The sequence below is a fragment of the Cnephaeus nilssonii genome (assembly GCF_951640355.1).
Source record: "Cnephaeus nilssonii genome assembly, chromosome: 8".
NCBI classification, from domain to species: Eukaryota; Metazoa; Chordata; class Mammalia; order Chiroptera; family Vespertilionidae; genus Cnephaeus; species Cnephaeus nilssonii.
Window position 1 is genome coordinate 32,735,763 of NC_137079.1, and position 13,435 is coordinate 32,749,197.

The following is a 13,435-nucleotide window of genomic DNA, read 5'->3' on the forward strand; positions in this document are numbered from 1 at the left end:
GGGGAATGAGCATGCGTAGAAGTCGAGGCCCCCGGGAGTCCCCGAGACGGCGGCCGAGATGGACAAGATACGTCGGCGCCCGGCCGCGGGCACTTTCGAGATTCCCGCGGGATAGTCTGCGCTCCAGAGGGCTGTCTCGCGACCTCCCCGCCCCAATCCGAAGACTCCGGGGTGAGAGCTCGGACCCCACCAGCTCTCTCTGCTGAAAGCACGTTTACCGCAGAAAGTGTCTGGCTTGGAGGGTTGTTAGGAGTGTAGGAGAGAGTTCCTGTACTTTAAACCGCTTCCATAACTATTTTCCTCTTTTTGTTTGTTTTCTCCCAACCCAGCCCTCTCCTACTTCTGTGGACCATCGGGCAGATTGAGATTTTTGTGGGGCCTCAACCTTGCAAGAATTAGGGAGCCCTTTTAAAGAAGAAGAATGCAAAATTATCTTATTTTTGCAAATGACTAAAGGACAAGACCAAGGGAACATTGCTAGGGCCACTCTCAGGGTCTTGGCAGTGGCCCCACAATTGTGCCCCTGAAACTGGAGCTTGATTAGCTTCACCGTCAACCCCCCTGGACAGGTAATTGTACTGGATTGTTTATTTACAGAGGCCTGTCCCCCTTTCACTTGGCCATTCACTATTCTGTGTACACTGTTTTATATTTACAGAATTTGTTGATTTCTGCTACCAGATCAAGAGCTCCAGGTCAAAAAAAGCTTGATGAAAGTGTGGACATGCTAACTTCACTGACTTAGGAAAGGCCTGCGTGGAGGTCTTGCAAACTCAAAGACCTAAAGTAACAACAAAGGATGGTCTGATATTAAAACTTTTTAAATTAAAAAGCAGTCTATGATGGGTAGTCATGTCCTAGATCAGTATTTTCCCTGACAAAGGTCAACTTTGATCTTAAACGAGCCTATTGTTTTTTTTTGCATCTATGATAACATAACTTTGGAATGTCAGGGTAACTTGTAACTTCTCTTTTTCCGGACCTCTCAGGGCACCAGGGCTGAGACTACAAATTCCCTCATTGTTACTGTTATCGTGTTAATTGTTGACTGCTAACTATGCTGTAACCACGTATATAAAAGAAGCATGTGTCTATCATTTTACTTTTTACTCAAATTCAGAGGTTTCCTTGCTTTGCTTTCTCCCACCTCCCTAATCTATCACCAATGAATTTCATGTAACCTACTTACATCTCCTCCTTCAATGATAGTTTATAAAAATAGGTGAAAAACCGCCATTCTCCAGAGCATTATCTCAATATGTTGAGATTCTGCTTCCCGGCAATTATCCAATTTGGCTCAAATAAACTCACAAAAATTCTTTACAGGTTTGAATGTTTCTTATGTTAACAACTTCCTTTTGTTGAGCACCAAAGTGCCAGGCACTAAGGAAGATTGCTTACATAAATAAACTAATAATCACAGCAAAGCTGTAAGATGCTCAATGAAAAACCCTTGATTCTCTTTGAACAAACCATGAGAAAGTCTAAAATAATAAAATGTCAGTAGAAATCAACAGCTGCTGAAACCTAAGGACTGGGTTTGTTTTCATTTCTCAATCCTGTATACCTAGGGCATTTACTATATCATAGTAGGTGCTTAATAAAGGTTTGATAATAACTTTAATTTGAATCCTTGAACAGATACTAGAAGAATCCATAGTTGATTTATATCTGTATTATGCAGTTGTTTATATCTGTATTATGAGTTGTACTAGTGGCCCGGTGCACGAAATTTGTGCATGGAGGGGGCATTTCCCTCAGCCCAGCCTGCACCCTCTCCAATCGGGGACATCCCTCTCGCAATCTGGGACCGCTGACTCCTAACCACTCACCTTCCTGCCTGCCTGATTGCCCCTAACTGCCTCTGCCTGCCTGATCACCCCTAACTGCCCTCCTTTGCCGGCCTGATCTCACCCCCAACTGCCCTCTCCTGCCAGATTGATCTCACCCCTAACTGCCCTCCCTTGCTGGCCTGATCTCGCTCCCAACTGCCCTCCCCTGCCGGCCTGATCTCACCCCCAACTGCCCTCCCCTTGCCGGCCTGGTTGCCCCCAACTGCCCTCCCCTGCCGGCCTGATCTCGTACCCAACTGCCCTCCCCTTGCTGGCCTGGTTGCCCCCAACTGCCCTCCCCTGCCGGCCTGATCTCGCCCCCAATTGCCTTCCTCTGCTGGCCAATTTGGTTCTAATTGGTCAGTTTCTATGCCAGTCAGTGTCAAGAGCTCCACCTCCTAGGCAGCCATTGGCTCCTCACAGTTGACCCAGATTTGGTTCTGATTAGTCAGTTTCTATGCCAGTCAGTGTCAAAAGCTCTGTCTCCTAGGCAGCCACTGCCTCCTCACAGTTGACCCAGATTTGGTTCTGATTGGCCAGTTTCTATGCCAGTCAGCGTCTCTGGGCCTATCAACAGGGCCTGATCAGAAAGGCAGGGCTGATCAGCAGCCCACGTGGAGGCCTGGAGAGAAATGGACACGGGCTGCTGGCCAGGCTTGGAGAGAAAGAGAGAGGCAAGTGCTGGTCAAAAGCTGCCTCAGACACTACAGATCAGCCCCTGCTTCTCTCTTCAGGTCTCATTCCGGGCCTGATTCAAAGCCCCCTCAGCAGTCACTGCTGGGTCACCGGGCCTGCAGCCGCAGTAGTCAGCGCTGGGTTCCCATGGCAACCCAGCCCTGACTTCCGGATGGTCAGCCTTTGGTCGTGATCGGTCGTTACACCCTGGCTCTTTATTATAGAGATATCATGTGTCATTATGAATTGTGTATTATTTCTGTATTAAGAGACAAGAATGTTACCAGAAAGGGGACCTGGCCCTTAGCAGATCTGCCTAGGGCTGGCCAGTAGTGTGTGGGTTCTTGACTTCGTGCAGGAAAAATTGTACAACATGAGTCCAGGTGAATTTTAGAGGACCTTTATTGAAGCTGGGAACAGTGAAACAGGGAAGGGCCTAGGATAACAGAGGAGGGACTGGGTGAAGAAATGAGCCTAGGCAGCGCTGCTTCGGATCACTAAGAGGTCAGAGAAAAGGGGCCTTGGGGGCAGGATGATTTGCCCAGGATGAACTGCCACTGCCCATTGCTGCCCTAGTTGCAACCCTCTGGGGTCCCTTAGAGTTTAGGAGATGCGTGCCTGTGGGAGAAAGGGGGGAGGGGTGCTTCTGGAAGGGAGAGCACTGCTGGGACCTTCGGTTTGGGGAGTGTTAAAGGCTTGGAGTTTAGGGGTAATCTTAGGGGAGGATTCAACAGAATATTCATTAGCTTTATGTTGATGTGCCAAAATGATATTTATTCCCTTCATGTGTCCTTGGGTATGGCATATGACACTAATTGGATTTCTGCTGTTTCCCTGTGCAGTGATTTAAGCTATTTATCCTCTGGTTGGGGGGGGGGGGGGGGGGAGGGCAAGTGCAAACCATTTACTCTGAAGTGTCCCTGGTTTAGGGAAGATAGGATTTACCAAATGGCAGCATACTACTTGTTTGACGTGTCTCAGTTTCCCTATTCTGCTTGACCTGGCTTACTAGCCTGTCTCAAGAACTCACATCCAAGTTGTGTCATCATGAGAAACAAATAGGACAGACAGCCTCAGACAATATTGCAAAAGCCAATTTTAACCCCTTAAGTAACAGCAGAGCGTTTGGGATGGGTGATATCCTCTTCAACCCACGCTTTCAAAACCAACCAGCCAGATGAGTACTGGTACCACTGCTTACAAACAGGAACAGAACTGAGAGGCTGTCACTTTCCACCCGGCGGGCAGGCCAAGCAGAGGAAGGGCTTCATGGTCTGAGAAAGGAGCCAATGCACAAAGTGTTCTTGCGTCTCCCTCAGCTACGAAAACAACTCTTATGGGTCAACCTCTTGCAAAAAGCACCCGCTGCTTTGGGAGGCTGTTGGAAGCTGTGTTTGTAGTCACACTGCTACCATGGATCCCCGGTTCTCCGCAGCCTTGCAAGGTGGGTGCTATTCCCAGTACCTTTTCCCAGAGTCCCCGCCCACCCGCCCAACATTCCTATGACGTCATGGCTTTCCCTAGCCTACGAGTGCGACCGCGCATGTGCGCCTTGTTTCTTTAACGTCAGGGCCTCCCCCCGCTGCGAGCGGCGACTGAGCCTGCGCGGGAGCAGCCGGCGAGCCGGCTTCTGAGTTGCGGCTTCGGGTTTGGCGGCGGCGCCTTAGGCTTGGCGTCAGGTAGGAGTTTTGCGGGCGGTGAGGTCTGGGCCGGCGGCGGCTGGGCGAGAGGGGGCCATCTTGCGTCCAGCAAAGCTTACACATTCGTTATTCTTATTGCTGGGCCGAAAGCTTTTCAGTTCAGCCGCCCCCTGGATCCACAGGGGAGGAGTACGGACCCCTTTGGTGACCGCGCGGCTTTAGAAGCGGGACTTGGGGCGCTCGGACAGGACCCCTAGTTGGGACGTCCGGCGAGGGGACTGGAATTTCCCCCGCGTCTGCCTCTCCTGAACCGCGTTGGCGGCTTGAATTGCATACATTCTGATTCCGAGGACACCCCTACCCCTAACGGGGACGCTCGGGCTCAGAGAGGACCGGGCTGTGTCCGGGGCCAGGATTTCATCCACGATCCATGGGAGGGTTTTTTTTTTTTTGGGGGGGGGGGGGGGGTGCAGAGGAGTGGGGTGGACCGCTGCAGTGATTTTGTAGGCGTGTGTCGGTGGAGATGGAAGGAGAGACCACAGGCTTGGAGGGAATTGCCTTGTTTCTCTTCTTCCCTTTGACTTGCATTAACTTACCCGCTCCCACAGGCTTCTGGCTTTCTCTTACCACCAGTTTCTTCCGGCTGAGATTCTCCCCACCTGTCACCAAGTGCTGTGGGCACCCTTGGTCTCACAGGGAAACGCCCCAGCTTGTCCAGGATTGCAGAAGGAACTCCAGTGGTACCAGTCACTTTCTCTCCAATAAAACAGCATTGAATCATCCCCCCTAGTGACAAACTTGCCAGTGTGTTTTGTTGTGTCTCCTGGACAATAGAGGCGGCAACTGAATGGATGAGTCATTGTGTGCTCATTACCTTATATTCATTCTCTTGAAATCTTTGCTTCTTGTCCAAGAGTGAAGTGTCCCTCTTCTTATCTGCTTAGTATTTTTAATGCTTGTATTTTAAATATTGCTTGGATCGGGGATTTACTAAAGGCTAGGTACTGTGTGAAGCACCTTAAGTAAATTATCTGATGTCATTATCATCTTAATTTCTGCAGCTATTAACCCCATTTTACACTTACCGAAACCGAATCTTAGAGAAATTAAGTAGTTGCCCCATATCACACAGCCATTAAGTGTTGGAGTCCACAGTTGAATTCATTTATTGGACTCCAGAGCCTGAGCCCTAGCCATAAACCTAGTTTTATTTTTTTCAAAAATTGAAAACTTAAGCTAAAATAACCCCAGAATCTGGAAAATAAAATTAGAATGCATGTAAAAAGCAGTGGAAACCCTAACATTGTATCAAAATACAATTTAAATGAGTAAAAATATTTGTCTATTCATTTTAATTTTGGAATTCTTGTTATCTATATAGCAGTCTTACATGCATGCATGTCTTCATCTATAACTAGATTTCAAGATTGGTATAAAATAATTTGAGTCTTTGCCTGCGACTTGTTGAGGGAAATTGACTTTGAGACCATAGAGAATCAACAGATCCACTGAAAACTGTATACTAGTAGTTTTCAAAGAAGTATTTTTTACATACTTAATTTTAACATACATTATATATATTATAAAAATAACATTATATACCAAAATATACTGGCTCGAGGGAGCATGTTTTGAGAGGTAGGGCAGTTAACTTAACCAGGTGGTGCATTCAGTTATGCAAATGAGACACAGTGAGGGGAAGCAGTTAGTATATTCAAAGATAAAAGAATGTAGTCTCATGGGTTTATCTCTTGATCTAACTACCTCAGTAAAAGTGGGATTTTCTTTGTCAGGAATTAGACTGAAAAATGTGGCTTTTTTCCCTAGCGGCCAATAAATGGCTGTTGTGAATTTTTCCCAGTGCAGTTATAGCTGTTGAATATTTTTAACCTGAGTGCCTCCAGCTGTGTGTGTGTGTGTGTGTGTATTTAGTAATTCATTAAACAAACAGACCTATGTCTTGCCAATCACTAGTGGCACAAATTGCAATATGATTTCTGATCTCTAGAGACTGACAGTTTAGTAAGTGTGGTACAGCAGTTAGCCATTCATTTCTTGTGCTGGGTAATGTAGCCTTGTACTCATAGGGTTATTTGATGGTTTTTGTTGGCAGGAATGGGGAATGTTGTGGTCTCTGTACTATAGCATTTCATCCCATCCCCTGTATGACACTGCTCTGGGCTCTCTGGGCTATCTGGAATGTGCCAGGAGGTGTCTGAAACCACTAGATAAAAACAGAAGTCTGTATTTCTGGAGCACACATTTTTACTTAAAGTCTCTTTGAAAAGTGAGGGTTATATAGTTTAAACCATAGGTCTGATACCTTATAGATTCTAATAGAACTTGCATGAATATTAAAAATGTGGGGGAAAAAATTTACACTTGTCATGACTGCTTTAGGAAATATTCTAGACCTTAGCACAACAAGGTCCTTTCTAACTTTATTATTATTTCCTTTCTAACTTTAGAAGATACTTCAGTGAAAAGCTCTGTGTCATGACACACTGTTGTTTTTATTTTTGTTAAAGCACTTAGCATTTTATAATTAGTTCCCATTTGTCCCTTTTTCTCTACAGGGTGTATGCTCTCTTAAGGCAATTCTACTGTATACTGTATTTGCCCATAGCACTGTGCCTTATTCATGTGCAGTCAGTGAATTGGTGGGTGGGTGGGTATAACTGGCAGGGAATATGAACAAAAAAAGTATACTAATGAATTCAAATTTATAAAAATATAAGTAACTATGTTAAAATATAGAACTAAAAGAGACAGGTCAAGGGAAGATTTCATGGGGAGAGTATTTTGAGTTGGGTTTGAAATTCCAGAGTGATTAGGCATAGCTAGCAGTGAAGGAGTGGAAGTAAACTTAGCCGTAGGCTTTGTTTGTCTGAAAGAAGATACCTTTTCCTTCTTTTTTTTTTTTTTTTTTTGTGAAGGGTTCTGTCTATGTAGAAGCACAAACTTCCTACAAAGCCAAATTTCATTCAGTAAGCTAATGATTTGTTGAAAACATCTGTTTTAAGAAGTTTATTTCTGGTACTGGGTCTGACAGAAAGAGGGGAGAGATATAAGAAGTTCAGAAATATAGTGAATTGAGCCTTATTTGTTATCATTATTAGCAATCATTTTTTGCATTATGTGCTAAATAAGGAATAGAATAATTTCAATAGAAGCTGTAATTTAGGGAGTAAGAAAATTAAAAGAATTAAATTTAGTATTGTAAATTACAGAGAATGGGACTACTAATATTTTTGATAATAAGTACTAAATAGAATTAAGATAAAATAGTTGTTATTAAATGTAGAGATTAAAAAGACATTATTTGCAGCATTTATAGCATTGATCTATTTTCACTTGGCAAACATATGAACCAGGTGTTCTCTTTAAAGACTTTACATGAAATATTTAGTTGAATTTTATCTTTTACTTAAAGTTACTCTCTTTCTGTTTTATTAGTTGAACCAGAGGATTCACCCATCGCTCCTATGGCTACCTCACAAACTTCACAAACTGTTGCATCTCACGTTCCTTTTGCGGATTTATGTTCAACCTTAGAACGAATACAGAGAAGTAAAGGACGTGCAGATAAAGTCAGACACTTCAGGGAATTTTTAGATTCTTGGAGAAAATTTCATGATGCCCTTCATAAGAACCAGAAAGAAGTCACCGACTCTTTTTATCCTGCAATGAGACTTATTCTCCCTCAGCTAGAAAGAGAGAGAATGGCCTATGGAATCAAAGAAACAATGCTTGCTAAGCTTTATATTGAATTGCTCAATTTACCTAAAGATGGGAAAGATGCTCTTAAACTTTTAAATTACAGGACACCTACTGGAACTCGTGGAGATGCCGGAGACTTTGCCATGATTGCATACTTTGTATTGAAACCAAGATGTTTACAGAAAGGAAGTTTAACCATACAGCAAGTAAATGACATTTTGGACTCAATTGCCACCAATAATTCTGCCAAAAGAAAGGACCTAATAAAGAAGAGTCTTCTTCAGCTAATAACTCAGAGTTCAGCACTTGAACAAAAGTGGCTAATACGAATGATTGTGAAGGACTTAAAGCTAGGTTTTAGTCAGCAAACTGTATTTTCTATTTTTCATAATGATGCTGCTGAGTTGCATAATGTCACCACAGATCTGGAAAAAGTCTGTAGGCAACTGCATGACCCTTCAGTAGGGCTCAGTGATATCTCTATTACTTTATTCTCTCCCTTTAAACCAATGCTCGCTGCAATAGCAGATATTGAGCGAATTGAGAAGGACATGAAAAACCAGAGTTTCTATATTGAAACCAAGCTAGATGGTGAGCGTATGCAAATGCACAAAGATGGGGATGTATATGCATATTTCTCCCGAAATGGATATAAATATACAGAACAGTTTGGTGCTTCTCCACAGGAAGGTTCTCTTACACCATTCATTCATAATGCATTCAGAACAGATATACAGATTTGTATCCTTGATGGTGAGATGATGGCCTACAATCCTAATACGCAAACTTTTATGCAAAAGGGGAATAAGTTTGATATTAAAAGAATGGTAGAAGATTCTGATCTGCAAACTTGTTATTGTGTTTTTGATGTATTGATGGTCAATAATAAAAAGCTAGGACATGAAACCCTGAGAAAGAGATACGAAATTCTTAGTAGTATTTTTACACCAGTACCAGGCAGAATAGAAATAGTGGAAAAAACACAAGCTCATACTAATAAAGAAGTAATTGATGCTCTGAATGAAGCAATAGATAAAAGAGAAGAGGGAATAATGATAAAACACCCTCTATCCATTTATAAGCCAGACAAAAGAGGTGAAGGATGGTTAAAAATTAAACCAGAGTATGTAAATGGCCTCATGGATGAACTGGACATCGTAATTGTCGGGGGCTATTGGGGTAAAGGTTCACGGGGTGGAATGATGTCTCATTTTTTGTGTGCTGTCGCAGAGAAGCATGCTTCTGGTGAAAAACCATCGGTCTTTCATACTCTCTGTCGTATTGGCTCAGGTTACACCATGAAAGAACTATATGATCTGGGGTTGAAACTGGCCAAGCATTGGAAGCCTTTTCATAAAAAAGCTCCACCAAGTAGCATTTTATGTGGAACAGAGAAGCCAGAAGTGTACATTGAGCCTTGTAATTCGGTCATCGTTCAGGTTAAAGCATCAGAGATTGTTCCCAGTGACATGTATAAAACTGGCTGCACTTTGCGTTTCCCACGAATTGAAAAGATCAGAGAAGACAAAGAGTGGCATGAGTGCATGACTCTGGATGACTTAGAACAGCTTCGAGGGAAAGCGTCCGGAAAGCTCGCATCTAAACACCTTTATGTCGGTGGTGATGATGAACCCCAAGTAAAAAAGCGGAAAGCTGCCCCCAAAATTAAGAAAGTTATTGGAATTATTGAGCACCTAAAAGCACCTAACCTTTCTAATGTGAACAAAGTTTCCAATATATTTGAAGATGTGGAGTTTTGTGTTATGAGTGGAATAAATGGCCATCCAAAGCCTGACCTGGAGAACAGAATTGCAGAATTTGGTGGTTACATAGTACAAAACCCAGGCCCAGACACATACTGCGTTATTGCAGGGTCTGAGAACATAAGAGTAAAAAATATAATTTCTTCAAATAAACATGATGTTGTCAAGCCTGAGTGGCTTTTAGAATGTTTTAAGACCAAAAGCTGTGTGCCATGGCAGCCTCACTTTATGATTCATATGTGCCCATCAACAAAACAACATTTTGCCCGTGAATATGATTGTTATGGTGATAGTTATTTTGTCGATACAGATTTGAACCAACTGAAGGAAGTATTCTCAGGAATTAAAGATGCTGGTGAACAGACTCCTAAAGAAATGGCCTCTGTGATTGCTGATTTAGAGTATCGATATTCCTGGGACTGCTCTCCCCTGAATATGTTTCGAAATCACACCATTTATTTGGACTTGTATACTGTTATTAATGACTTGAATACCAAAATCGAGGGAACAAGATTAGCTATTACAGCCTTAGAGCTTCGATTTCATGGAGCAGAAGTAGTTTCTTGTTTAGCTAAGGGAGTATCTCATGTAATCATTGGGGAGGATCGTAGTCGTGTTGCAGATTTTAAAGCTTTTCGAAGAACTCTTAAGAGAAAGTTTAAAATTCTGCAAGAAGTTTGGGTAATTGATTCGATAGACAAATGTGAATTACAGGAGGAAAATCAATATTTGGTTTAAAGCTTGTTTTTCTAGTGAGGAAAGCATCTGATTTGGCCAACACCTAACAGGTGATAATGATAAAATATTAAACTAAATTTTATTTTTATCTCTTAATAGCTATGCTTGAACAAAGTTATTAGATATAGGAAAACAATTTTCACTTTTGAGGTAGACAAGACAGTGGCCTGAGGCCAAGAAAGAAGAAATTATTTTAGCAATGCAGTAGTTGATGATTTTTATAATCAAGATGAAAAAAGTTTAAAAAAAAGATTTTTATGTAATATCCCTATAACAATCTAGAAGTTTGACTCAGATATTAATAAAATACATGTAGGAAGTTTTAGAGTCAGAATCTTGACCTAAACAGGATTTTCTGAATTCATAATAGTTTGTATCTAATAAAAGCATTATAAGAAAAAAGCAGAATTGTTACAATTGGACTTATAAAAATAAGTCTTTTAAACTGAAGACTGAATTTTGAAAAATGTGAAATGTTGTAAACAAGTTTATTTTTTAAGGTTAAGGTCAAGCTCATGAATAAGACCTTGCTAGTGATATCATTAGCTAAATTAGGGAAAATGAAATGACAATGTTCTAAAACTTAAATTAGATCAATATAAATGATAGTCACACAGTGATTTTTCTAGCTATAGTTCATCTCAAAATGGCATGTGTGTTGTAGCTTTCACTACAAAGAAATAAATTGCCTTGACTTTTAATATTACTATCCTTAGGTTAGTTAAAGTCAATGTGTATTGTATATATTGTGTCTGGATTTCTATACCAGATTGTGGAATATAGCTTATACATTTTGAAAAATATACTTTCATGACACTACTGAAATACTTAGAATTTGGTACCTGAGAAACAGTGTGTAGGTTATTTATAAATAATTAGAAATGTTATCCAAACAGTGGAACAAGTGTATGTAATTTTATTACATTTCTTAATTTAAATAAAATATTTATATACTATTGAAATAATTTCTTATGGTATATTTATTTTAAAGTAATAATGGTTATTTCAGTCAGCTGTTATTGTATCTATATAAATATTGATTAATTCAAGTCAGGTTCCTATTTAAGGTCATTTGTATTTTATATTCCTTAATGAGTTTTATTTAAATATTAACCTTGTATATTTTTATAATATCTACTGAGAAAAATTACAAACCACAAATAAATGAAGTGGGGAAAGGCTATATAATTTTACCATTTACTATTTTAGGTTATTGATGGAAAGATTAGTGCAAAACATTAACATTATAGTGTAAATAAGTATAAAACAAACTAGAATGCTCTATTTGATCAGCTTTTCTCAATGCATTTTGAGTCTATACCTACACCATTCTTAATTGCTGGACAATATTCCATTGACTGTACTGTAATGTATCAGGCCAGCCCATTGATTGACTTTCAGGCTATTTTACCATGCCACCTCCCTCCCTTCTCTTTTCCCACTGAGCATTTGTAATAAATTTTTTACATAGTCTATATACACGAGTCCTATTCATTTCTTATACATTCCTATGAATGAAATTACTGATTCAAAGTTATGTATTTTCTAGTGACAATACACATTGCAAAATCCTGGCAAAAATGTCTTTCAAGATTTTTCTCATCTCTAAATGTTGGAGAGTTCAGTTACTTAGTGCTGGACCTATTCTTTATTCATTCCATAGGCATTCTCATCCTGTCCCATGGCTTTAAATGTGCTGATAACTCCCATATTTTTAGCCTGATTTCTTTGCTGAACTCCAGTTCATGTATATCTAACTAACACATCTACATGAAGTTTGATGTGTATTTATAAGCATTCTTTTAAAAGTTTATTATTAAAATATTAATAAATATTATTACTGAAAAATTGTAAATGCAGAAGATAGAACAGTATAGTAAACCTGCATGTGCATATCATCCTGTCTCAACAATTAGCAATGATTAATCTTTTTTTATATTTATAGAACTAGATTATTTTGAAGTAATCATGGTCACATAATTTCATCTACAAATATTCCTATAGAAGTCTTGATTTCTCAAACAAACTTAATGATCTTTTCCAGTGTTTCCCCCCTCACTAAGCTGTATTCTATTCACCCAGCTGCTCAAGCCAAAAACTAGGGTTCTTCACTCCATCTGTTCTCATATTTCCAGTACATAGCAAATCTTGGATAGAGCTTCCACATACATTCAGAATACGACCTCTCACCACTCTTAGAGATAACCATAGTTCCCGCCTCCATTACTCACTGGACTGTTCTCATACCTTCACAGTGGGCCTTCCTCCTTTTGCTCTTATTCCACTGCTATCTGTTCTCCAGAACAAAATTTGTTTAAAGATGCAAATTAGATCATGTTAACATGGTCAAAACCACTAAATCCTCATCATTCATAACTTCTAAAGTCTTTAACATGGTCAGTTGGACATGGTCCCACATCATCTGTTAGCTCTCTGACTTAATTTCCTACCATGCCCCCACATCCCTTGCTCACCACACTGCAGTCACACTGATTTGTTTGCTTTTCCTTTCAACATCTTTGAGATCTCTTATGTTTTCCTTCACCCACATCCCCCATTTAATATAAAATTATTTCCCAGCACTAGAAAATAAATTCTGTAAATGAAGACATTTGGTTTGTGTCGTGCACTGTTGTACTATTTATAGAATAAACCCTTTGGAGCAGACTGGAAAACCTACTTTGCTCTTATTTTCCAAGGCCATGGTTTCTTGCCACAAAGTAGGATGAGCCATTTACTATTCAAAAACTCCTTCACCCTCTTTCTGCATCCCTGATGACTTAGAACTGTCCCGAAAGAATTCATTCATGTCTTCTGACTCATGGTATCTTCTTGGAAAGTCGGGTGGCTGGATTAGGTACTTCTTACTCATGTGCTTGCCTGGGATAGGAATTAACAAGACTGTTTGAATCCTTGAAATCCTCATTTTGGGGGAAATAGTTTGAGTTTACCTTTAAAACATCTAATATGAAATTATTTCACCACTAGTGTTATCCCATAAATAACTGCCACCATTTACTTTCAACCAATGTATATAAGTTCTTACTCTCTTTGATAATCATTTGGG

The 13,435-nt window shown here is 40.4% G+C and overlaps 1 protein-coding gene across 4 annotated transcripts; it reads left to right on the forward strand.

Annotated features, from left to right (window-relative positions):
• Window positions 1-14: 14 nt before the first annotated feature.
• LIG4 (DNA ligase 4) lies at window positions 15-11,442 on the forward strand. Of its 4 annotated transcripts, none has more exons than XM_079779057.1 (3): window positions 15-171; window positions 330-569; window positions 7,604-11,442. In XM_079779057.1, the coding sequence occupies exon 3, from the start codon at window positions 7,633-7,635 to the stop codon at window positions 10,366-10,368; it is 2,736 nt and encodes a 911-aa protein (XP_079635183.1). In that variant the 5' UTR covers window positions 15-171; window positions 330-569; window positions 7,604-7,632; the 3' UTR covers window positions 10,369-11,442. The 4 variants fall into 4 exon arrangements, 2 of the variants coding, with proteins under 2 accessions (XP_079635183.1, XP_079635182.1); XR_013813865.1 differs by lacking the exon at window positions 7,604-11,442 and adding an exon at window positions 3,827-5,757 and having other exon boundaries at window positions 32-171; XR_013813866.1 differs by lacking the exon at window positions 7,604-11,442 and adding an exon at window positions 659-1,556 and having other exon boundaries at window positions 32-171.
• Window positions 11,443-13,435: the final 1,993 nt, after the last annotated feature.